General features: G+C 40.5%; 1 protein-coding gene across 15 annotated transcripts in view; it reads left to right on the top strand.

The window, feature by feature from the left end:
• MAST4 (microtubule associated serine/threonine kinase family member 4) overlaps window positions 1-24,533 on the top strand; it is a 576,096-nt gene that overhangs the window by 336,015 nt on the left and 215,548 nt on the right. Inside the window, exon 1 of one of the 15 annotated variants that reach the window (XM_023625598.2) lies at window positions 21,947-22,405. The exons of 13 other annotated variants lie outside the window; for them this stretch is intronic. In XM_023625598.2, coding sequence (XP_023481366.2) covers window positions 22,359-22,405 — 47 coding nt within the window. In that variant the 5' untranslated portion in view covers window positions 21,947-22,358. Of the gene's footprint in view, window positions 1-21,946; window positions 22,406-24,533 lie in introns of those variants that run through there. One more of the 15 variants, XM_023625601.2, reaches the window with a different exon arrangement.

Raw genomic sequence — 24,533 nt, 5'->3', positions numbered from 1 at the left:
ACTGTTAGTGTGAAATATACTCTCTAGTGTAAGAAAAACTACAATGGGAAGGGCCATATAACTCAACTTTAAAAAAAAATGCATAGTGATTTTGCCACATAGTGCCTTGTTCCTATTTAACTGAGAGTTGCTTACCATCCTGAAAAAGAAAATGACTTTAAGAGATGAATAAATTGCCTGAATTTAATGGACTGATCCCATTTAATCAGAAGAGCACTGTCTTGGTTGGTTCTACAAGGAGAGTGCTAACTTCTATGTTCTAGTCATGAGCTTAGAGAGGAGTTAAGCAAAGAACCCCCATAATACCAGTTGAATGTCCTAGAGGCCTATGCCCTAGGAACAAGGGCAAATCTGCAGTGTGCTAAATCATACCATACCTGTAACCCACCCGTGATCAGCTCAGGCTGTGATTGGATTACAGTGATTAATTCTCTGCCTAGAAGAGGAAGAAAAACCCTCTCCAGTAGAAGATAACGTCATTTAGAGCATGCTTCTCAGTGGGAGTAACATCTCTCTCAGTGGGGGTAAAAACTGGTTCTTGAGGAGTTAAAAATATTAAATATTACATATTAAAATAATTAAAAATTAAATATTACAATAGTTTGTGGCTCTTCAAAGGCCCACAGTATTCAAAGAGATACACAGTGTATCCATGTCATTAAAATGTCCTGGGCAGGGGGATGGAGAGCCTCTTCAGTTTTTTATACACAGTACCTGATAATCAAAAGTTATAGATAGGCTAAGAGACAGGGACCATATGACCAAAGACAAGAGAAAAGAAAGACAACGTAATTTATAGTCACAATTTTGCTCCAGAGATTGAAGTTAGAATGTAAGGACTTAAAAATAACATGACTAATATGTTAAAGAAAAGTTGGGAAATTTCACCAGAGAATTGGAATTTGTGAAAAAAAAGAAGCAAGTAGAATTTTTTTTTTTTTTTGGTGAGGAATATTAACCCTGAGCTAACATCTGTTGCTAATCTTCCTCATTTTGCTTGAGGAGGATTGTCTCTGAGCTAACATCTCGGCCAGTCTTCCTCTATTTTGTATGTGGGATGCCACCACAGCATGGCTTGATGAGCAGTGTGTATGTCCACACCCAGGATCTGAACCCATGAACCCCAGGCTGCCGAAGTGGAATGTGCAAACTTAACCACTATGCCACCAGGCTAATCCCCAAATAGAAAATTTTATAACTGAAAAGTACAATATCTGAAGTTAAGAACTCGATGATAGGTTTAACAGCAGATTAGACACAGCAGAAGACAGGGTTAATAAACTGTAAGACCGGTTAATAGAAAATATCCAAACTGAACCAGAGAGAAGAAATAATATATGCATGTCTTTCCACTAGCTAATAATTTGAGAAGAACCACTGTTTCCCATATCCCTGCCAACAATAGGTATTTTAACATTGTTTATATTTTGCCAATTTATGTGTAAAGTGGTATTACATTGTTACTTTAATTTGCATTTCACTAACAAAATGTTTTATCATCTTTTCATTTTATTTTGCTATTTTGTTCTTTTCTTTTCTTTTAAAGATTTTATTTTTTTTTCCTTTTTCTCCCCAAAGCCCCCCGGTACATAGTTGTATATTCTTCATTGTGGGTCCTTCAAGTTGTGGCATGTGGGATGCTGCCTCAGTGTGGTTTGATGAGCAGTGCCATGTCTGCACCCAGGATTCGAACCAACGAAACACTGGGCTGCCTGAAGCGGAGCGCGCGAGCTTAACCACTTGGCCACGGGGCCAGCCCCTATTTTGTTCTTTTCTGAGAAATATCTATTCATGTATTTGCCATTGTCTCTGAGGTCGTTTGTATTTTTCTTATCAACTCATACATTTTTTTGTATCTGAGATATAACCTTTTGTTATCTCCATTACAAATGTATTTTCTAGATCTATAGATAAAACATTTGTGATGAATATGCTATTTTATTTTGCAGCAAATAAATCTGGATTTGTATACTGAGAATTATACTGGAAGACTATACAAGATGATAAAAATTAGATTCCACAACATGACTCTAAACTGCCTTTTTAAGGATACAGTCATTATTTTCTATATTCCAGACTGTTGGTTTGTGTGTGCATGTATCTTATAATTACCCTTGTAATTGAACTCATTTGACAAAAGTTGTTGGAAATAGCAATGTTCTCAGTTAAGTTTCTTCATGACTTTCTTCTTGGTCTTGGATTAATTATGTCAGGTTACTTATGCCTAGAAATTGATTAATATGACCATTGTCTGATTGGCACAGTAAGCATTTATTTAGGTATAATTAAGTAGCTAGTGGCTTTCGTGAAGTTTGAGGTATCATTCGGTTGATAGTAAAATGAGAGTGTGCCTGTGTGTGAGAGAGGGAGAAGAGTGCGGTGTTCCCTTGTAGACCTAAAATTGTTAGATTATTGGCATACGTAGGTACAAAAACTTTCCATTGATTTCTCTCTGTCATGGTAAAGTAGCCATGATAGATATCATGCCTCTGCTGTGTCATTAAAGGTAATTATGTCACGAGAGAGCATTAACCTAAGGATTACTTACTTATTTTGGCTTTGCAAACTGACCATCCCAATTCTACCACTCACCACCCTACTTAACCTTAGACAAGTTAGATAACCTTTGTAGTCTTAATTTCATTTTAAATGAAATGAAGTTGATGATAATAGTATCTACCTTATAGAATTAAATGCGATAATGCCTGTCAAGGGCTAGCCCAGAGCAAGCGCTCTTGAGTAGAAGCCGTGGTTAGCATTTCTAATGAAACATGCTGGTTCACACTGTGGTTAGAGTGCAGCGTGTTGAATGAACAGCTGCCAAACATGAAAATGCAGAGGTCAGACTCTGAGATGAAGGAGTTTTTAAAGATTCTTCCCTGTTTTCTAAAGTCGTTACTGCTTTTAAAAAGCAAGCAGCAACTGCAGAGAAGTTGCAGGTGCCTACAGAGCTCTTGTTGTCATTGTCTCGTGTAAGCTGCAGCACAAAGTCTGAAATAAATTCATATAAAATTAAGATAGCAAATTCCAAGAGGCTCATTTGCTTAATGGAATTGCATGGTGAATTCACTTCCTCAAGTTTTGTTTTTAAGCAAAAATTAGTTCTAGTACTACTTAAAGCTTTTTAGTGTTTAGTTGAATGTTTCCATTTCTGTCCCCTGGAAGCCTGAGCTGTCGATGATAGTACTGAGAAATGTGTGCTAATAGAAAAACAGTGCTGTCTTTTCCCTTTGGTAGCATTCTGAAGTGTTTTGAGGCTATGCTTGATGCAAATGCTTTTCTTTTCCTTTTTGTTTAAATAATCAAAGTTAGAGCATGATATGGTAGAAACTTCAAATTAATTCTAAAATAGCAAAGGTATGCTTCGCAATCACTGGTCTTCTCTGATAAGCCAATTTCAGTTTTCAAGGAACTTCAAGGGTTCTTGTAATGTTAATGGTACGTATCTCACATAGATGCTGAGACTTTCTAAAATACAGGTAACCCTCTCCCCATTTTTGTTCTGTGGATTTGTTAGGCTGGACGTGTACAATTCCTATTTTTAAAACATTGTGGGAGTATTTTCCAATTTTGCTATTTTAAAAAAATAGTCCGCAATTCATATTTTATTCTTAATGTCTTTGGTGCAGCAAGTTGCTTTCTGCATTGCCATATGGATTATGGTTACATCTATTTCTAAAATAATGTGTTTATTTTTCCACCAATAGAGAAAATTGGTTCTGAATGGCGTGTATGATAAGCAATAAGTTTGGTGTTGTATAGTTGTTTCAAAGGTCACAATCACTTACCCTTACCCTTTGGTTGTTCTGAGTGCTTTTTAGAATAAAAACCTTCAAAACCATCTTTGGATTATACCCTTTTGCTAGTTCACAGATTTCTGTCATGCTGATGAAGTTAAAACTTTTATTAAGTTGGTGGTAATTTGGCTTTAAATTGAAACTCTGTATTAGAATGATAGAAGACACTAGAACTTCCTTCTAAATAAAACTGTTTCTTTACAAGAGATGACATTTGTAAAGTGTCCACCAGAGTGTCTGGCACAGTACGTCTCAGATCTCACCCCTCCCTCTTCCTTTCTCCTTCGAATATGTGTACACTGTCACTTGTGATGCCTCTTTTCCTAGGAGTTATAAAAACACATAAATTTATAGCTATGCTCTGTATCAGTTTTCTGTTGCTGTGCAATAAATTACTGTAAACGAATGGCTTAAAACAACACCTATTTATTATCTCACAGTTCTGTAGATGAGAAGCCTGGGTGGGGCTCAGCTGGATTCTCTTCCCAGCTCATGTGGTTGGCAGAATTCAGTTCCTTACAATTGGAGAGCTCAGGGTGGCTTCCATCTTCTTCGAGGCAGGCAGGAGAAGCAGTTCTGTGACACTTGCCTTCTTTTAAAGGATTTACCTGATTAGGTCAGGCCCACCCAGGATAATCTCCTCCTGTTTAACTCAGTAAGCTGATTAGTAAGCAAATCATGGGAGTGATATTCCATCACCTTCACAGGTCTGCCACAGTGGACAGGGGCAGGGCGTGGAGGGGAGTATACAAGAGTGTCAGTTATTGGGGGTCTTCTTAGAATTCTGCCTACCACATCCTGGACTAAAATGTTTAAAAAACTTTTCTGTGGGGAAGGAAATGCATGAACATCTGTTGGACGCCCTCTGGGTTGCGAGGCGTGGTGTTATGACCTCCATTTTACAAATGGGTGAAACAGTCTCACAAAGGCTAGATGGGCTCAAGGTTTCACTGACTTAAAGAACCAAACACAGACCCCTGGAGATAACATCTCCCAGGGACTGAGAACCTCCTTTCTAGGTGCTTTTTCACAAAGAGCCACAGGTTTTCAGATGAGCTCTTTTTTGACAGTTCACATTGAGATTGGTTGTTTAAAACCTATGAACGCATTTCCCCAGGGAAGCTGTGCTATCTGATGGATGAGTTTTTAGGCTGCTCCACAGAATCCAACTTAACACATACTCTCGGGAAAATTGTCTTCAGAGTCATCCAGAAGAGTAATCCAGAACCTGTTGGGTGCCTGAGCCCCACAGGGGCATTCAAAGCTCCTGGCACGGTGCGGCTGCTGTGGCTGCCTTGTTGGGGAAGCTCCTCAGCGATGGAAATCCCTGAGGCCTGGGCCACCCGGGAAGGGCCAGAGCAGGTGCTGCCGCTCAGCTGCAGGAAGAGCTTCCAGCTTTGAGAAATTGGCACCACATTTAGTTTATCAATTAGGTAATTATGTTATTCTCTGTATACAGAATCTTTTACCTAAATTATCTTTTATATAGAATTAGTTACCTGGTGATAATGGGTTTTTAAATGGTGCCATTAAACTTGCACGCTAGGTTATGTGTGAAACTGTTTGACAACCGTTTTTATCCTTGGGTGAGGTTTCTTTAACCATGTTCTGCTAAATCTGTATAAAGAGATGGCTTATATCATACTACTGTCTACATAGTAGGTAGAACACAGACCCTCTTTTTCTCTCCTCCTTCTATTGAGTTCCACTGTGTTCTTCCTGTCTTTAAAACATGCTTGAGAAAAGAGGGAGAAACGTGAACAGTTTCCAGGGAATCCCCACAGGAAGAAGGAACCGCTCGCAGGCCGAACTTATTGAAGAGAATTGAGGCGAATCTCATGACTGGAATACAGCAGGAAGTGTGTCTGTGGAAGGTCAGATCGAAGGTGACTGAGCAGGGAGACAGTGAGAGGAAGGAGTATCTGGCTGTGTTTTTCTTTAGCTCTTTTTGTTGCTTTGGCTTCTGTTTTATAACATTGTCATGCTTTGTTACTTAGATGAAATTATTGAACTTTATGGATCTTAGGAACGAAGAATTGGTTTGCCTAAATTTAAACATTTTTTTTTTTAATCCTAAATTTTACTTTCTTTTCATTCACTGCCCCAGGTAAAATAAATAAATAAATAAATCCTATTCCCTTTTGATCTTCATTTCAGGTTATTCAAAATGTATGGCTGACAGCCTTCAAAGGAATCATGCAGGCAGTGGATGTTTTATTCAGTGGAGGGCTGGCTGCCCTTTGCTGCAGCTCTTCAGATTGCTGTGGAAGTGCCTGAAAGGTTGTCATGGATTTTGCCAACAGTAAATGACAAGTGGGAATATGTACGGTGAATGTTCTAGGTGTATTCGACATTACCGTTGCCACTTCTATTTCATGGAAGATTATTTGTTCCCCATGTAATGTCCAAACTTCATTCTAAATTCTTTAGTCAGATAGATTCAGGTCTTACCTCACATGTAATGCATGGAGGAAAAATAATTTAGAATGCAATTGTGAGTGGGAAATGCCTAAAAGCCCATAGTAACTTTTAAAATAGATTGTTTTTAAAAACTTTGTGCCTTTGGGACAAATGACAGTCCCATTTTATGCCCTCCCCTTTAGGATGTCCACTTCCTTTTTCATTGACTGCAGTGAAATCTTTGGAACATCATTACCTTAGTTCCCCCTAATGAAGTGTAAATAAAATGAATGATTATGGCTTGATTATGGGCCTAGTATTTATGAGGCTCCTGGTAACTTGGTGCATAAATGTAAGTGTGTGAGTAAATTCTCTCAGGGACAGTCACCGTGAGAGTATTTTATTTTTTCTTCCCTATTTTTTATGACGTACTAATTCTTTTCACCTCTGAATTCTTTATTGTTGTTTCTGCCCTAGAAGAAGTAGGACCCTGCAAAATGGATATATTTTTTTCTGGATGACTTTTATGGTCCCTGTAGGGTTTAGACCAGACCTGAGTTTTTGCCTGGTCCTGACCTGTCAAAGGAACCTTGAAATAAAGGAACACAGCTTTTCTTTTCAACTTCTATACTGTACCCATCTCTGCAAAAGAAAGACATGTGAACATTTCACCTGCCTTTTCTCATAAAGCACATCAAATTTTACATCTCTCCTTCTATGGAAATCACAAGGGAATGGGTTAAGGTTATTTTCTGATTACTTAGAGATTTCAAGTATTTTAAGCTTTCTACTTTGCCATTGAGATATTGGAAGCCAGCCTCCCACTCACTTTACCGCTCACATCACTTTTCCCCACAGTCTCTTCTTTCTATAGGAATGATTATAGTGAAATTGCCATAGGACATTCTCTTCGCTGCCAGAATCTTTGCCCATCCTGCAAGGTATTTTCTATGGCAGGAGATAGAATAACCCTTAATGCTTGTACATGTTAGCAAAGCATAGGTGGGCCCCACAGGAGAAGAAAGTTGAATTTTAATTTGGATTTGAGATCATGGGTACATTTCACATCTTAATGTTGAGTCTCAAGAATTCTGCTCTTTTCGAGGCAATGGCCTGTGGTGTGAGGAGGCCCCTGGGGACTGAAATTGGCAAAGATACGTTAAACTTATTTAATTACCTCATGTGGTGTGGGGACCTTTTAACAGTTTCTCCCCCCTGCAAGATACAAAGGAAAAGAGTATCTAGATGGCATGCTTATTGTACAAAGTAACTGTCTGTTTTGTCCACAAGGCAAGTGTCACAGGTCTCATCCCATTCTGAGTACCACACATAAGCAAGGCGGTGGGGTGGTAAAGGAGACTGGTGGCTCACAGGACTTAAACACACTCAGAAATTGAGTTCCCAAGTTGGCTGAGCATATAGAAAAGGAAAGGTGAAGATGCGAACCTGTGTCACAGCCTGAATTGGATTATTTGTCACGGAGCCGCAGACTGAGTTCTGGTGGGATGTGGGGATGGTAAGAGATGTTTACCATCTGATGGTAGGCTTTAGGTTATCTGAGCAGGGAAGCCTTACTGGTATTCACATGTAAACTCTCTGTGTCATATCACCAGATCCCTCTTGAGTAGTTCTCTATTTTTTGGTGTGACGACAGAATTATCAAAATTTGTGGTTTTATACTTCTACTTTCCCACCTCCTGATACCTACCCAAAGCCTTTTTGTTATCTCCGCCCACCCCACCCCTGCCCCTGGCCCTGGGCAAGGAGAATCTCTTCAGCCTCTCTCTCTCTCTCTCAAGGTAGCTCTCAGCTTTCCTCCAAAGCAGTTTGCCAGCTATGTGACTATTATTGCTATTCACAGATGATGCCATCTGTATCACTGGCTTGGATGGAGTTAAGTAAAAACATGGCACGTTGGACTTTTCAAGACAGCCCAGAGTAATTCTGATTTCTCTAGTCAAGAAGGTAACTAAGTCTTCTAGAAATATCTCCCAATTGAATTTGATGCCTTCACCCCCTCTGACTATACTTTAAATAATGTTTGTTAACTATTAGTTAACTCTCTGCTTTGTCAAGTGTTAAGTGAATGCCTCCTATGTGTGAGCACTGTGCTAATTAAGCATTTAGTATAAAATGGTCAAGAGAAAAGGCGTGACCCCTGCCCTCATGGGGTTTCTATTAATACAAACATATTATTTATTTATTTATTGTTTTTAGATTGGCACCTGAGCTAACAAATGTTGCCAACCTTCTTTTTTTGTTTTCCCTGCTTTTTCTCCCCAAATCCCCCCTAGTACATAGTTGTACATATTTTAGTTGTGGGTCCTTATAGTTGTGGCATGTGGGACTTTGCCTCAGCATGGCCTGATGAGCAGTGCCATTTCCATGCCCAGGATCCAAACCAGCAAAACCCTGGGCCGCTGAAGGGGAGCGGGCAAACTTAACCACTCGGCCACAGGGCCAGCCCCTGATAGATATTATTTAAAATGTGTCCTGATTGTGGGGCTGGACCCGTGGCCGAGTGGTTGGGTTCGCGCGCTCCGCTGCAGGCGGCCCAGTGTTTCGTTGGTTCGAATCCTGGGCGCGGACGTGGCACTGCTCATCGGACCACACTGAGGCGGCGTCCCACATGCCACAACTAGAAGAACCCACAACGAAGAATACACAACTATGTACCGGGGGGCTTTGGGGAGAAAAAGGAAAAAATAAAATCTTAAAAAAAAAAAAAAAAATGTGTCCTGATTGTGATAGATGCTCTGAAGGAAAATAGCAGAATGTTCTAGGTGAGGATAATTGTGGACCTAATTTAGACTGGAGGGTCAGAGAAAACCTTTTTGAGCAAGTGATGTATAAGTTGAGGTAAATATTTTAATTTAGTAAAGTAGAAGTAAGGCATTTTCTCTAAGATAAGATTTGGGCCGTTCTGTTTCATCATAGGGTTCTTTAAGGAGTTGAAATCACAGATCCTTTATATCTATTTAAATCTTACTGTGCTAACCAAGCAATAAACTTTAGATGTTACCGAACAAAAACAAATACAGTAATTCAAAATGTATGAAGTGTTTATAAATAATAATCCATATTAAGGGGAAGAATATTGGGGACAAACAAATATTGTGGTAAAATGGTTGCCTATAGAGTTAATTGGGGTTAGAAACAAATGTAGCACTAGAGAAAGATTTATTTTGAAAGTAGAAGAGGTCTGAGTTCAGATCAGCCAAGTTTGAGTAGCTCCTGTGTGACACCTCCTGGGTGTGCCAGGAGATGAATAAGATGCCATGACAACCCTCCACAAGTGTATCATTTAGTTCAGAAGCAAATGATGTCCTTCAACAAAACCAAACCAAAAACGTTTAGTGTACTGTTCTAGGAGTCACTTGCTTTTTGCGAGGGAGCAGGTGTTTTAACACAGTATTATCTGTATTAGGTCAAGTAAATAAAAATAAAGTTAATTAGGATTTGAATGGATCCATATTGAATGTTACGTGGTATAAATGTAGACTGTAGCTTTGCAGCCCACCTTCTAATGCTGAAGGGACATTCCTTAAGTCCGTCCTTCATTAGGCTAGAGAAAGCAATTTCAGTAAATTCTCCAAAGCATACTGTTAAACGCTCTAGTCTTTTCTACCTGCGTGACCCTGGACAAGTTAATTACTGCCTCTCTCCTGCCCTTTCCTCATTTGTAAAACGGGGATAAGAATGCCAATAGGTGAAGTATATGAAATTGACACGTAAGTTCTAAATGTTATAGACCAATACTAGAAATTAATAATGTTAATATTTTCAAAAGCTTTGGAAATAGCATTCTCCTCCATAAAAACCAAAAGAAAAAAATAAAAATTAGAAATTCTTTGGAATATGATAATAATGATCAGCTCAAATATTACTATTTTAAAAATTTTTATTCAAGATCTGTTCAAGAGAAAATCAATAGTTTGAGCTGTGTTTTTCAGCAAATTTCCATAGAATGTGTTTTGTGTTTTCAGTGACCCGTCTCCACATCTATCTCAGTGATCACTTGATCTTCTTGCAAACTTCATTGGTCTCTAGATTTTATACGATTTTTATTTTGGCAATTCCTAGTGTTCCTAAAAAGGTACTGTATTTGCATTGAAAGATTTTAATTTTATTTAGCTATTTCTGGAGGAGATGAAAACTGGAGAAGGATTTTCAGGTTCCCAAAAAAGGGATATTTGGGTTTGCTCATTCTCTTTTTGATTTTCTTCTTCGAGTTCATGATGCTAAACAGCCCCAGCTTCTTTGTATGTGGGGAGCGTGTCTTACAAGCCACAGGAAAAATAGTTGATTATGAGGGAGATGAGACAGGACATACTCTTTTTTCAAACTTTTTAAAACACACGTTGACAAAGATGCGAAAATATCACATTAACAGCAACGTGTAATTCTGTTTGCATTGCTTGACTGATTGAAATAGACAGGGGTGAGGCCTCCTTTTCTCTTTTGCTTACACAAATGCCTGAAGTCCAGGCAGACGTGGTGACCGCAAAGCCAACATGAGCCTTTCCAGCCTTCTACTTCTCTTCTTCTATTGTTTAGTAGAACTTGGAATATCAGGATGAAAATCAATATAAAGACTGTTGTTGAGGCAAATAAATTTGGGCCAACTTGTCCCTCCCTGCTGCCCTCCCTCCCCCACTTCCCCCAGAATATAGCCAATAAAACCTTTTCCACAAAATTCTATTTTTAAGCCAAGAAAACATTTTATAATAAAACTAGGAGATACTAATTTTCTTCATTCTTTCCAGTATTTTGCACATAGAAGGTATTCAGTAAATGTTTGCTGCAGGACTGGCAGTTACCAAACATGCAATATAAAGAAATGACATTTGTTTTTTCACGCCTCCGCTAGTCTCCACAGCAAGCATTGCGTCCAGTCATGTCATTCTGGTGTTTTGTTACCGTGACTTTGAATAGCAGAGAAACACTCACATATGGATCATCTGTTACGGGTTGTCAGGTCAGCCTAGCATTTCATAATAACTAAAGGGTGTGCTTGACTTTGAATTATGCAAGACGTTGGAGGAAAAAATTTCAGAAAGATGGACGTTTTAAAAAAGGAGACTGTAGATCTTCAGTGATGCTGTGGACGTTTGTGCCCCTTCTTTACACACGGTCCTCCCAGAGTTTCAGAACCTGGTGTCCATAAATGTTCATGATAACATTTTCCTAAAAGAGCTTAGCTAATGCATATGGCCTCTTATGTTTAAAATTCACTGATGATCATCTGAATTTTTCCTTCTTTCTTTCAACTGCATTAAATTTACCGTTATCCCCTCCTATTTAAAAGGTAAGATTTTTTCTTTCATTTGTGAATGTTCACATTTCCTCTTTTAGATCTCTCTAATTTTGACTCACCTGACCACTCTTGGTCTTAGATTAAAGAAAAAGAAATCCTTGGGAACTGGCCTGGTTGCATAGTGGTTAAGTTTGCGCACTCCACTTCAGCGGCCCAGGGTTCATAGGTTTCCATCCGAGTGCAGACCTACACATTGCTTGTCAAACCGTGCTGTGGTGGTATCCCACATACAAAATAGAGGAAGATTGGCATGGACATTAGCTCAGGGACAATCTTCTTCAAGCCTAAAGAGGAAGATGGGCAACAGATATTAGCTCAGGGCCAATCTTCCTCACCAAAAAAAAAAAAAAAAAGGAAGAAATCCTCTTCCATGACTTATTTTTTTGTTTGTAGGGAAGATTTGCCCTGAGCTAACATCTGAGCTAATATCCATGCCAGTCTTCCTCTATTTTATGTGAGATCCTGCCACAGTGTGGCCTGACGAGTAGTGCTAGGTCTGTGCCCAGGATCCGAACCCGCAAACCCCAGGCTGCCAAGTGGAGCACACAAACTTAACCACTGTACCACTGGGCCAGCCCCATATGACTTATTCTGAAGATCCTACACTCTGATCACTGAAGAATTCCTTCCTTCCTAGCCTTGGACATATTATCTGCTTTCTTTCTTTTTTCTCTTTGAAGGGGAAACAGGACACCTCTCATCCTTAATCCACACTGTCTCTTAAGTTAAGGATTCAGAATGTGAGTCTGCTGTGAAGGACATAGCTATTCTAGAGCATGGGGAATGAGGGTGTAACAGATGCCATTTTGCCCTTATCGATCAACCAGAATCCTGGAGGTGGAGAAACTTTGCACCTATTATTTATAAAATTCTCACAGAACTTCAGCTGTGAAAAATACTTTAGTGTTAGGTATTTCACAACTTAAAAATTGAAAAATTTTAAAGATGAGACATCATTAGGATAGCCTATTAAACAGGGCCTTTCTCTAATGAGGAACTCTGCTAATATGGGGTGAGCTCTTGAAAGAAGATGGTGTGGCTGATAATGGATCATGCCACATGTAATTACGCAGTTAACAAAAATGGAAACTAGTAAGGATGGTGCTATAGTCCATACCCCTGATAATCTGTCCAAACAGGAGATACCCATGGCGTTGCTGGTGTATGAGGGCTCTTTTTATCAATTTTCGCCTCTAGAGAGTGCCTTGTAGTTTACAAAGCTTTTTCACAAGTCCTGTGTCATTTAATATAATATTTTTGTCTATTGGCCATTTTTTTTTTTTTAGATTTTATTTTTTCCTTTTTCTCCCCAACGCCCCCCGGTACATAGTTGTGTATTCTTCGTCGTGGGTTCTTCTAGTTGTGGCATGTGGGACGCTGCCTCAGCGTGGTCTGATGAGCAGTGCCATGTCCGCGCCCAGGATTCGAACTAACGAAACACTGGGCCGCCAGCAGCGGAGTGCGCGAACTTAACCACTCTGCCACGGGGCCAGCCCCTATTGGCCATTTTTGACAGAGTTTTTCAACAAGTACCTCCAGTTTACCTTTTGGGTGATGTATTCAACATATATCTGACTTTATGCAATATGTTTTCCGAAATGCTATTGAAAATCAATTTTTGGTATGAATTAAATGTGTTGAATATATTACCAAGAAAAATGCTCCTGGAATCATTTTGTCAGGTAACTAACTCAATGTCTGTACTTTATGACCTGGAAAACTGTAGTGTACTATAATAAAAAGAATGAAGTAGTTGGGGTCAGAAAATCAGATTTAAGACCCTGGCGCAATCATTTACTAACTGTATAATATTGGACAAGTAATTAATTATTTTGGTCCCAGATAGCTCCATAAAATTTACCCCTTTACTTTAGGCTTCTGTATTTTCATTGTATTTGGGTTCATATTTTTCCATGGATTTGTCCTTTTATTCCATTTTTGATTTTCTCTGGTTGTGATTTAATTTACTTTTGGTTTTTTTCTTCATTTGTTAATTTAACAAATGCTTTTAGAGTAGTATATTGTGTGTATTCTTATCTGTTGCCTCAAATCCTTCATGGAGTGATGCAGAGTATAAATAACTTTTTAAAAAGAGAGAGTATATTTCAGAAGTGTGTGAGAAAGCTGTAAAACTTCTAAAATAGATTCTTTGCTTTTATGAGAGATGCAGCTTGAGCCTTTGAGGAATCCCCAAATTCACAAGCTTGAGGAATTTTTACAAACTGGGCAGATCCTTGTAACCAGCACTTAGGTCAAGAAACAAGATTATTCGCGCCTCAGAAGTCCCTTCATGCTTCTTGTCACTATCACCCTGACACTGCCCCATCCCACCCCCATTAACACTGTCCTGACTTCTACTAGTGTAGGTTGGTTTTGCCTGATTTTGAGCTTCATAGAAGCAGAGTCATAAGATAGGTACACTTTCTTTTCTTTTTAATTGTGGTAAAATATACATGTTATAAAATTTACCATTTTAACTATTTTTAAGTGTGTAGCTCTGTGGCATTAAGTACCTTCATATTGTTGTGCACCACTGTCCAGCCACAGAATTTTTTCGTCTTTCTAGACTGAGAATCCATACCCATTTAACTCTAACTTCTCATTTTTTCCCCTCCCCCCAGCCTCTGGCAAACACCATTCTACTTTCTGTCTCTGAATATTTGACTACTCTAGGTAACTCACATAAGTGAAATCATACAGTATTTGTCCTTTTGTGGGCTGGCTTAGTTCACTTAGCATAATATCTTCAGTGTGATCCATATTATAGCATATCAAAATTTCTTTTCCTTTTAAGGCTGAATAACATTCCACTTTATGTATATATCATATTTTGTTTATCTAGTCATCCATCGATGGACACCTGGGTCGCTTCTGCCTTTTGGCTGTTGTGAATAATGCTGCCGTGAACACGGGTGTACAAATAGCGGTCAAGTCTCTGCTTTCATTTCTCTTGTGTATATACCCGGAAAGGGAATTGTTGGATCATATAGTAATTTTATGTTTAATTTTTTATGGAATAACCTACTGGTTTCCATGCTGGTGGCACTGGTTTTCATTCCCACAGGATAGTTACACTCTTTTCCTCAACATTATATATGTGAGATTCATGTACCTTGCGGTGGAGTTGTAGGTTCTTTATTCTCGTTGCTGTGTAGCATCCCCTTATGTAAATGCACCACAACGTTCTTAGCCGTTCTACTCTTGATGGGCATTTGGGTAATTCCCAGTTTGGGGCCACTCCAAGTAGTCCTATTATTGCAACACATTGCACAATTAGGTCTTAAGGTTCTGTCACTTTGTTTAGTTGTTTTATTTTAGTACTTTACGGAAAGGAAAGTGGTTACATTGAACATATTATTTGTACAGCTGACAGAACTTTCTGATTGTTATCACTTTGTAATCTTTAGTATCACCAAGTGACAGAATATCCACCCCAAGTTGGCGTAAGAGAAGGGACTTCTTGGGGCACATAGCTGGAAAGTTTAGGTTTCTGGCTTCAAGCATGGCTTGTTGCTCCACGGCTCGGACAATTTCATTCACACTCAGCTCTGCTCTGAACTGTGTTCATTCCATTGTATTTAACAAGTGTCTGGAACTTAGGCAATGTTTCCATAAAAGTGAACAAAGGAAAATCCAGAGAAACAGCAAGGAATTACAGGGATCTCTGGCAGCTACTTTTAAAGTTAATTTTATTCTTATCAAAATAGTGTATTTAGATTATTTGAAAAGTTAAGTAGTGCTACCAGGCTTATGAAAAATGTAGAGATCCGCCTCGCCCCGACCCTCCAGTCTGCCTCCTGAGAGAACTGCCACAACTCGCCGCGCTCGGTCTTTTCATAATGTTCTCCGTATTTCACAAGGATGCATCTGTGTTGTTCTCCTCTCTTTATCAATTGTGGACATTGTATACTGACTTCCTGTTATGGAACGTGAGAACTCAACTTATATTCTAACTCATTTTTCCATTCCCCAACTTACCAAAATAGTTATATCACTGTTAGAGTGTGCTTTTTTGTTAAATCAATATTCAGTGTTCATATTAGTCTGATTCTGTACTTATTCGTTTCCTCTAGCTACTGTGACAAATTCCCACAAACTTAGGGTCTCAAAACGACACACATTTTTTATCTTAGAGTTCTGGGGTTCAGAAGTCTGAAATGGGTCTCGTGGGGCTGCCTTCAAGGCTGCGTTCTCTCGGGCGGCTCGGGGGGCAATCTGCTTCTTCTCTCTTGCGGCGTCGAGAGGCTGCCTGTGTTCCCTGGCTCCGGGCCGCATCCCTATGACCTCTGCTTCCATCATGTCTCCTTCTCTGACTCTGACTCTCATGCCTTCCTCTTCTTCTTTATAAATAGGACCCTTCTGATTACATTGGACCCACAGAGATATTCCGGAACCATCTCTTCATCTCAATACCCTTCATTTAATCACACCAGCATAGTCCCTTTTGCCATGTAAGGCAATACATTCACACATTCTGGGGATCTTGTCCTCTTTAGAGGAGTCATTATTCTGCCTACCAATCCATCTCTCTGTATTTTTTCTTCTCCTTCCTCATCTTCATCTCCTCCTCCTCACCAGCACTTGTCTTTCCCTTCCTTTATGACTTTGTGTTTCTCCTGCAGTAAATAATTACTTTGTTCTTCCTCTTCCTGGATTTTACATAGCCATCATGAGTCCTTTCCATTATCTCCAGTACAACTGTAAAACATCTGTTTGTACTTTCCACATTATCAAACATATCAGATAACCGAGAATTTTTTTTTCTCTTGGACCCTCTCCCTGAGCCCTCCCTCCATTTTTCTGTTTCAAATTGGACTGTGTGCTCTCTATGTCTGCTGCATGGCTGTTTTCTTGGGATTTCCCTTCACCATCGTTATCATCATCCTGGTAATTGCCTTCACATGTCTCCATGCACTGCTCTTTCTTTGATCTCATGCATTTCTCTTAAATGGTTTGCTTCATTGTTTATGAACATATCCTCCAGTAGTTTCTTCAGAAAAAGTGGACAGGTGGAGTCACTGGTCGTCATGTCACCTGTGAGGGCACCTGCACAGTGCTTGTCCTTATCAGAAGTGATCTTAGTTATGTCCTTACTGAGTTTTCCCGACTTAAACGGACTCCATAGATGGGTCTTTCTGTCTCGTCCACCACTCTATCTCTCACACCTGGAACAGGGACTGCTGAATAAAATTGCGTGAAATGAATGATAATAGCTACTGAGAGAGTGAAAATGTTAATGTGGTCTAACTTTCACTGGATTACACATGCACAAACACACCCACCTTTTTTGAACGTTTCCCTTAACCTTGCACACCTTTCAGGACTATATAAATAGTTGAACGCTCAGGGAGAGCGATGGTCACTTTCGCCCTTGCCTTCGGGTTTCTTGTATTCCTTTGAGAAGCCTTGAGTGTAGAGGGGGAAAAATGAGAAAGTATTGGGTTGGGAGATCTGTCCCTTGAATTTTGTCTGAGTCATCAGAACCCTTGTGTGTGACTCCCATGAGCCCATCTGTCCTGGGTCCATGTGCCTGCTGGGGCTGTGGGCCCGCACCTCCAGCCATAGCCTCACAGCAGCTCTGGAGCTTATTTTGTTTGTCCTGTAGGTCGCCTTGCTTTGCAGAATTCCACATCTAGGTTACTGCTCAGGTGTGGTATGGAGACCCTGGTAATTAGGTTTCTGTGACTTAGAGACACTTCTGGGGCTCTGGCTATAAAAAGACATTCCCCCTGAAAACAGGACAGAAGCGTATGCATACGCTTAGGTTAGCAGTATTGCCGAGAGAGGAAGCATGGAATGAGAAATGAAACGATTAGACTGCTCTTTGCTTTTTCTAAGCTGAGTGCAATGAAATCAGAACCAAAATGTTTAAAACTGGTTAATAATGCTGAGGATCCTACAGAAATTGACCCTTGTCTTTCTGGCAGGGTTTCCTGAGCAGCACCCTTGATTTGGGGCTGCATTATTCTTTGTTGTGGAAGCTGTCTTGTGCGTTGCAGGATATTGGGCAACATCCCTGGCCTCTACCCACTAGATGCCAGTAGCAGCGACCTCTCCTCCCCAGTGTGACAACCAAAAATGTCTCCAGGCATTGCCAACTCTGGTCGAGAACCGGTACTATAGATAATACATAGAAGGAGCCAGCCTTAAGGCCACTGGATTTGTTTGAAATCCATATTGCCACCATTAATGTGACAGTGGTGTTCCTTTCCTATAAGAATAGAAGGCTTCTTAACTTCAGCCTTTCTGTGTATATGTCTTCTCAGTCATACCAAAGTAGTTTAAACCACTGTCCTCCCCATTCCCCCACCCCCCACCCATACGTAGCACCCTACTCTAATGTAACCCTGGGTTCTTCCTCTGCACACATGTGTGAGCCCTAGTCCGTGCTGTGTGCTTTCCAGCCACTGGGGGCCTTCTGGGTCTTCATGTGGTACCTGAACATGTCCCCATGCTCCACTTTCTTGGAGGCCACTCTCTGAGGTCATTGTTCTGACACTGGTTAGCTAACACAGCAGAGAGCTGTAATTAGGAAAAGGAGGCTGAGTCTCTGTAGTTGGTGGTTTCAGCAATGTAGGGAGGGTCATTCATTCATTTTCAGCAGATATTTACTGAATACTTAGGTGGGCTATTCGTGACGCTAGATAGAAACACAACACAGTTAGCTCCTTGGAGCCTACGCTCTTGTAGGAGAAGACAGACAATAAACAAATAAATATAGAATACGTCAAGTGATGGTAAGTGCTGAGAAGAGAAATACATCAGGATGAGAAGAAGGAAACACTTGGTATGGGGAGGCTTGCAATTTCAAAGAGCGTGGTCAGGGAGGACATAAAAGAAGTTCAGGAGGAGGATGTTTGGACGTCTCGGGAAAAGAGTTCCAGGCAAGGGGAGCAGCAAGTGCAAAGGCCATGAGGTAGGAATGGCTGATATAGGTGAAGAGCAGCAAGGAGTGAGGGGGAGAGCTGCAGGGGAGTAGGCTGTGCTGGTGGGAGGTGGGCGTGTTCATGTCATGTGGAGCTTTGTAGGCATGGTAAGAATTCTTCAGTCTTTTATCCCACAAAATTTCAAACATATTCTAGAAGGGACTGGCCCCATGGGGGTAGTGGTTGAGTTCTGTGCACTCTGCTGTGGCAGCCCAGGTTTGCGTGTTCAGATCCTGGGCGTGGACCTACACCACTCATCAGCCGTGCTGTGGCAACGACCCACTTGCAAACTGGAGGAAGATTGGCATGGACGTTAGCTCAGGGCCAATCTTCCTCACCAATAAAAAAAAAAACACCAAAACATATACTAGAGAGAACAGTATAATGAACCCTTTATCTACCCTTCACCTGCGTTTCATAAATAGTTTCTCATGGACAGTTTTCTTTTATATACATTATATCTTACTCTCCCTCCCCAGCTTAATTTGTAACAAAACTTAGACATTTTATTTATTTATTTATTAAAGATTGGCATCTGAGCCAACAACTGTTGCCAATCTTTCTTCTTTTCTTCTTCTTCTTCTCCCCAAAGCCCCCCAGTACATAGTTGTATATTCTACTTGTAGGTCCCTCTGGTTGTGCCATGTGGGACGCCACCTCAGCATGGCCAGGTGAGTGGCACCATGTCTGTGCCTGGGATCCGAACTGGCGAAACCCTGGGCCGCCGAAGCAGAGCATGTGAAATTAACCACTTGGCCACAGGGCCAGCACTGGCATTTTATTTTATCTGTGAATATTTTTGTATGTATCTCTAAAATATAGGAGACTAAAAATGATCCTGATTCCAATATCATACTTAGAAGTAATTGATTAGTATTATCATATACTCAGTCAGTGTGTGTGTGTATGTATATTACACTGATTATTTTCTAAGTGTTTGATTATGTATTTGATATCAGGACCCAAGAAAAGTTCATATGTTGCAATTAGTTGATCTCTTAAGTCTTTTTTAATCTTTACATTCTCTTTCCATCTTTTTTTTCCCTCCCCCTTGAAAATTTTTAAGAGCCCGGGTCATTTGTTCTGGCCTTCTCAGTCTAGATTTCCTGGTCACATCTCTGTGATATTGTTTACCATGTTCCCTTGTCCCTGTGTGTCCTGTAAATTGCTACTTTGGTGCAGAGGCTTAGTTGTAACCAGGGTGATGTGGCTTTTCACATCACTACTACATGTGTGTTGTGTCAAGAGGCACATGATACCCAGTGATCTCTTTGTGACATCAGCAGTAACTGATGGTCCTGGCCTAGATCCGCTGATTCTTTAGGGTTAGAAAAATGGTGATATTCTAATTCTGTCATCCCTTCTTTATTTACCAGTTGGAATACTTTTCTAAGGAGAATTATTTCCCCATCTACGAGATGGATTTCATAGGGAAATCAGGATAAGTGCTTGATGTTTTTCTTTAACCAGTTTTCATCATTAATGGGGTGGTTCCCTAGCGTCTTCCAAAGGTGAACTGGGCTTCCTTCCTTCCTTCCTTCCTTCCTTCCTTATCTTCTTGAACTCATGGCTTTAAACATTGGATATGTTTTAATACATTACCGTTGTCACTCCTATTTTTTTTTTTTTTTTTTTGAGCAAGATTAGCCGTGAGCTAACAACTGCTAGTCCTCCTCTTTTTGCTGAGGAAGCCTGGCCCTGAGCTAACATCCGTGCCCATCTTCCTCTACTTCATATGTGGCATGCCTACCACAGCATGGTGTGCCAAGCGGTGCCATGTCCACACCCAGGATCCGAACCAGCGAACCCCAGGCCGCTGAGATGCGGAATGTGTGAACTTAACCACTGAGCCACCGGGCCAGCCCCTTGTCACTCCTATTGATGCTCGATTATCCCATTTTTTTCAGCCAAGTTTGCTGGGTATTTGGTTTTACTTGAAGTGAGGGGGAAACTCTTGGAGCATTTTGAACAGAGGAGTGGTGTATTCTGGAAAAGGTCATTCTGGAGTTCGTGTGGCCAACAAAGTGTAGAGGGTGTAGAAAGGAAATTACAATAATGTACATGTCTTGACATGGTGTATCTTGGATCAGGGTGGTTTAGGTGAAAAGAATAGTGGGGTTCTGGATATTTTACATTGAAAAGAAGCTTATTTTGGGGGAAGGGTTGGGTGGGAGAGCAAAGTTGATCCCTCCTCCTTTGTGTTCCATTGTATCTTTATTATTTCTTGTTGTTATGCTTTTATATTAATTAAACAATTACTTGTTTACATTTCTGTCTGCCTCCCTATGACCACTAACCAATAGCTATATTCCTAGTGTGGATTTGTTGCCTCTAAAAGGGAGGAGGTTGGTTAGTTCTGTGAGCCCACACAGAGGAAGTTGGTACCTAGTTGACATTAACAGATACCCCAGAGCAAGATGGCCGGTTAGGGCTTAGGCAAGCGTTCTGGGAATATTGCATTCACCTCCTGTAGCCCGCATGCACCTTTGTAGAATTAGAAACAGGCTACCCTCTAGGTGGCTGCACAGCTGAGTGTGACTTTGTGAAAATGAGAAAAAATGGGGTGGGAGCAGCCCAGAGGCGTGGTGCAGGCTTGGCAAAGTAGAAAGCAGGCTGACTTTCAGCCTTCACTTCCCTCCTTGCCCAGCACCCTTGTGCAGGGCACAACCTGAACAACTGCACACAACATCCCTGCATAGGAAGGCCTCTGGGATAGGAGTAAACACAAAGAATTTAATTCCAGCACTGCCACCAACTGTGTGCCCACAGTTTCTTCATCTGTGAAAAGATGGAGTTTGACTTTCTAGCCTTTTAAATATAATTGAGCACAGTTTCCACCACAGATTGGCTGTGTGTATGTCGACTTGCAGTGCTTGGAAATTAGAAATCTTGCTCCAGTAGAATTTTGACTTGTTCTAGTATTTCTTCTCAACAAACCAGTTGTTGCCAGATTTTAAAACGTTTTCAAATGCGTTAGAGGAAGTGAGTCAGATGTGTTCTTCATCCACGACAATGGGAGTACACTTAGTCCCAAGTTATGAATACTGTGAAAAATTGTGCTCTTTGAATAAATACAGGATGAAACTTTCAGGCTTCCAAAATATATGTTTTCGCTTTCCTTCCTTATTCATACTTGATTGCTTTTGTAAAGTGTGCAGCACTGCGCCGTTCTTAAAAATCAGCTTTCAAGAATAAAATTGCAAGCTCCTCTCGCTTGTGTTTCCAGTAGGTGCCTTCCCATTGTAAGGTTTTTGCCTGTTCACGCAAGTCTTTGCTTCACAACAAAGTTCAACTTCCCCCAAATTAACGCAGTTAGTTTATTCCTCTTTCTGATGATTGCCATATATAGAAAAAAAAATCCGATTATTTTCCTTCGACACCATTCCTCATGTCTCGCTTGTGGAACATGAGTGGTTTTGTTAACTCCACCAAGGAAAGAGTAAGCGGATTGTCCTCAGAGTGGCCAAATTCCATGCGACAGCATCGCTGGGAGGTGGAGAAGAGTTGAGATTTGCTGCGACGAACTCTTTTACAAGTATGATGCTGTTGCTTTATTTTTTTTTTCCAGTCTGCATGGTGAAAAGGACTTTTCATTTCACTGAGGTGAAAACTGGGTCTGTGAGTGGAGCGACTTAAAAAAAAAAATCAGAAACCAATTACTTGATATGCAGAGCTGGAAGCCTCATTCCCCTAACGAAATCAGTGCAGTGTGCACTGCCGTTAACCTGAGCAAGGCGGCTGACATCTCTTGATTACGGCTAGAGGTGGAAGGACCCAAACTTGCAGGATCCCCCTCCCCCTCGAGAGATTGTTAGTCCAGTCCTTTATAGAGGTTCGTTTTGGCTTTCTGTCATCGCCGGGACGCTGGCAGAGAATGTGTGTCATGGTTACAATAGAGTGTGCTAACATATAACAACCATGAAAGCCCAGCGGGAAAGGCTACAGATTCCAGGGCTGACCTTGGAGTAAGTATTGTCTGTCTTTAATATTTTAATGCTTTCTGCATGGCACTCGCTTTCCTGCGACCAATAGCTATTTAGCATTTGTTTGTACTGCCAGCCTCAGAGCACTGCAGTGTGAGGTAGAGGAACATGTCTTAAATGCATGGCATTTGGTTTCAGCTAATGCGGAAACCCAGACCCAGCGTTTTGCATCGCAGTCAGAGGAAAGCATTGCTGCATATTTAAAGTTACTAAACCTCAGCGCTGGAAACATCTTAACAGCTCGTTGTGAAAGAATGTATCAGCAGGCCATGGTGTGTCTTTTCTTTTCTCCTTCTCTCTTACTGTTTGTTTATCCCCATGCTGCCTTTTTCTAAAGAAAGGCCTCTGTCTGCATAGAATAATAGAAGACATTGCAATGGATTAGAGTGCAAGAGCAGGGTTATTTGTGACATTCATTAGATGTGATCTATGTTTTATCTGTGCAACCGAATATTAATGAGCTGTAGGACATTGGAATCCTCTCTGCAGAGTCTCCAGCCACTGCATGCCGTGTGTTTACCTAGTGGAGCTCCGTGTTTGCTTAGCTGGCTTTTTTTTTTTTTTAACCCATTAATTCATTTGACTGCCTTCTGATTTGATGCAGCCACGTGAAAATGTCCACTTCTAATTTGTGGCGCAGAAGTTAAACATCTGCGCTGCAGGAAGTGTCAGCAAATTTTTATTTTAAATCTGTTAGTCAAAGATGCAGAAGCTGTGAGTTAGTCTGTGCTGGCACGCTTAAAATAATAGCCAGTAAAATAGAAATCTGGAAGAAAAACGTAAATAGGCCTTTTTCGAACTCACAATATAGATAGACGATTACATTTTAATTGAAATCCGTGCAATCCCAGTCATCTCGTGCTGGACTCCTTCCAGGAAGAGACTGCAGGAAGAGAGCTTTGCCCAGTTCCTAGGAGTCATTCTTCCTCTTGAATCCTGTAGGTGCGTCATGCAAGAGAAATTACTTCCTTAATTAATAAATTAATAAAAACAGGACATTTTTGAAGTATTTTGGATACTTTTCTAATGAGTCCTTGCTCTCAAATTGTATACTGATTTTATACTAACGAGTTCTCCCGTATGAAAAGTTAGCGGGCTTTGACAACCTTCTTGCTCGATGCGGCATTTTTCATAATAGAGCTATAATCAGTATTTACCCATCACCCTGATGTTGTGCCCCTATCTCCACCCTAACATTCGGCTCTCACCATCTGTGTGGAATATTTTAATGGCATGCTCTCATTCTTCTACTTAACCCTCTTTTCTCTAGTGTTCTGGAAATGCACAGCTAACATGCCCACAGCTCTGTTCAAGATCCAGGAGCATTAACCTCCAGCTTTGCTTTCGCCTCTGTTTCTGGTCATGCTACTTCCTTCTTGTGTTCTTTGGGCTGAGTACATGTCATTTCACATCACATGTGTCATTTCACGTTACATATATCATTTCACTTTACGCCTTTTCTTTCTTTCATTTTTAGCATCTTGTCCCCATTAAGAGGAGACACTTCAAAGTAACTTTTTAAAATACAAACTCCGTTGTATCAAATGTTCTATTTATAATATAAGAGACTGAAGTATGCCGTAAGTTTTATGACTTTGTCAAGGATGATGCAGGGCATACGGGTCAGCTAAACATGGGGGTTCCCTGGATTTTGTTTTGGGCTCAGGCCACACCCCTCAGTCTCGCCTCTACCCTGGGAAATGTTAATGCACATTTAAAACAGATCACTCCTCCACTTGAGGAGCTTGAGACAGTACAGCAGAGGATCACTCTTAAATGTCATTGTAGTGTTAGCGTGAAATTTACTTGGAGAATTTTGAATTTTACTTGGAGCATGGAATGTAAAATTACTCTTAGGTAGACATAGTCAACTTTACATTCATTCATGAGAAAGCTAATTCTGCAGTCTTTGAGTAAATTCAGTTTCTAACCACTGCAAAGAAATGTTATAATGGAAAGTCTTATCAGTGATTGTATTAAAAGCAGATTTAATGTACTTAATTTAAATTATTTAGACACCTTAGACCAGATGTGTAGAACAGTTTTTGGAGGTTCTCTCATGAGACATTACTGTTTTTCTTTCAAGAGAGTTTATTCCATAGGTACTGCA

Source organism: Equus caballus, chromosome 21 (genome assembly GCF_041296265.1).
Source record: "Equus caballus isolate H_3958 breed thoroughbred chromosome 21, TB-T2T, whole genome shotgun sequence".
NCBI lineage: Eukaryota > Metazoa > Chordata > Mammalia > Perissodactyla > Equidae > Equus > Equus caballus.
The sequence above is the reverse complement of the archived record's forward strand: the minus strand, read 5'-3'. Positions and strand labels throughout refer to the sequence as shown.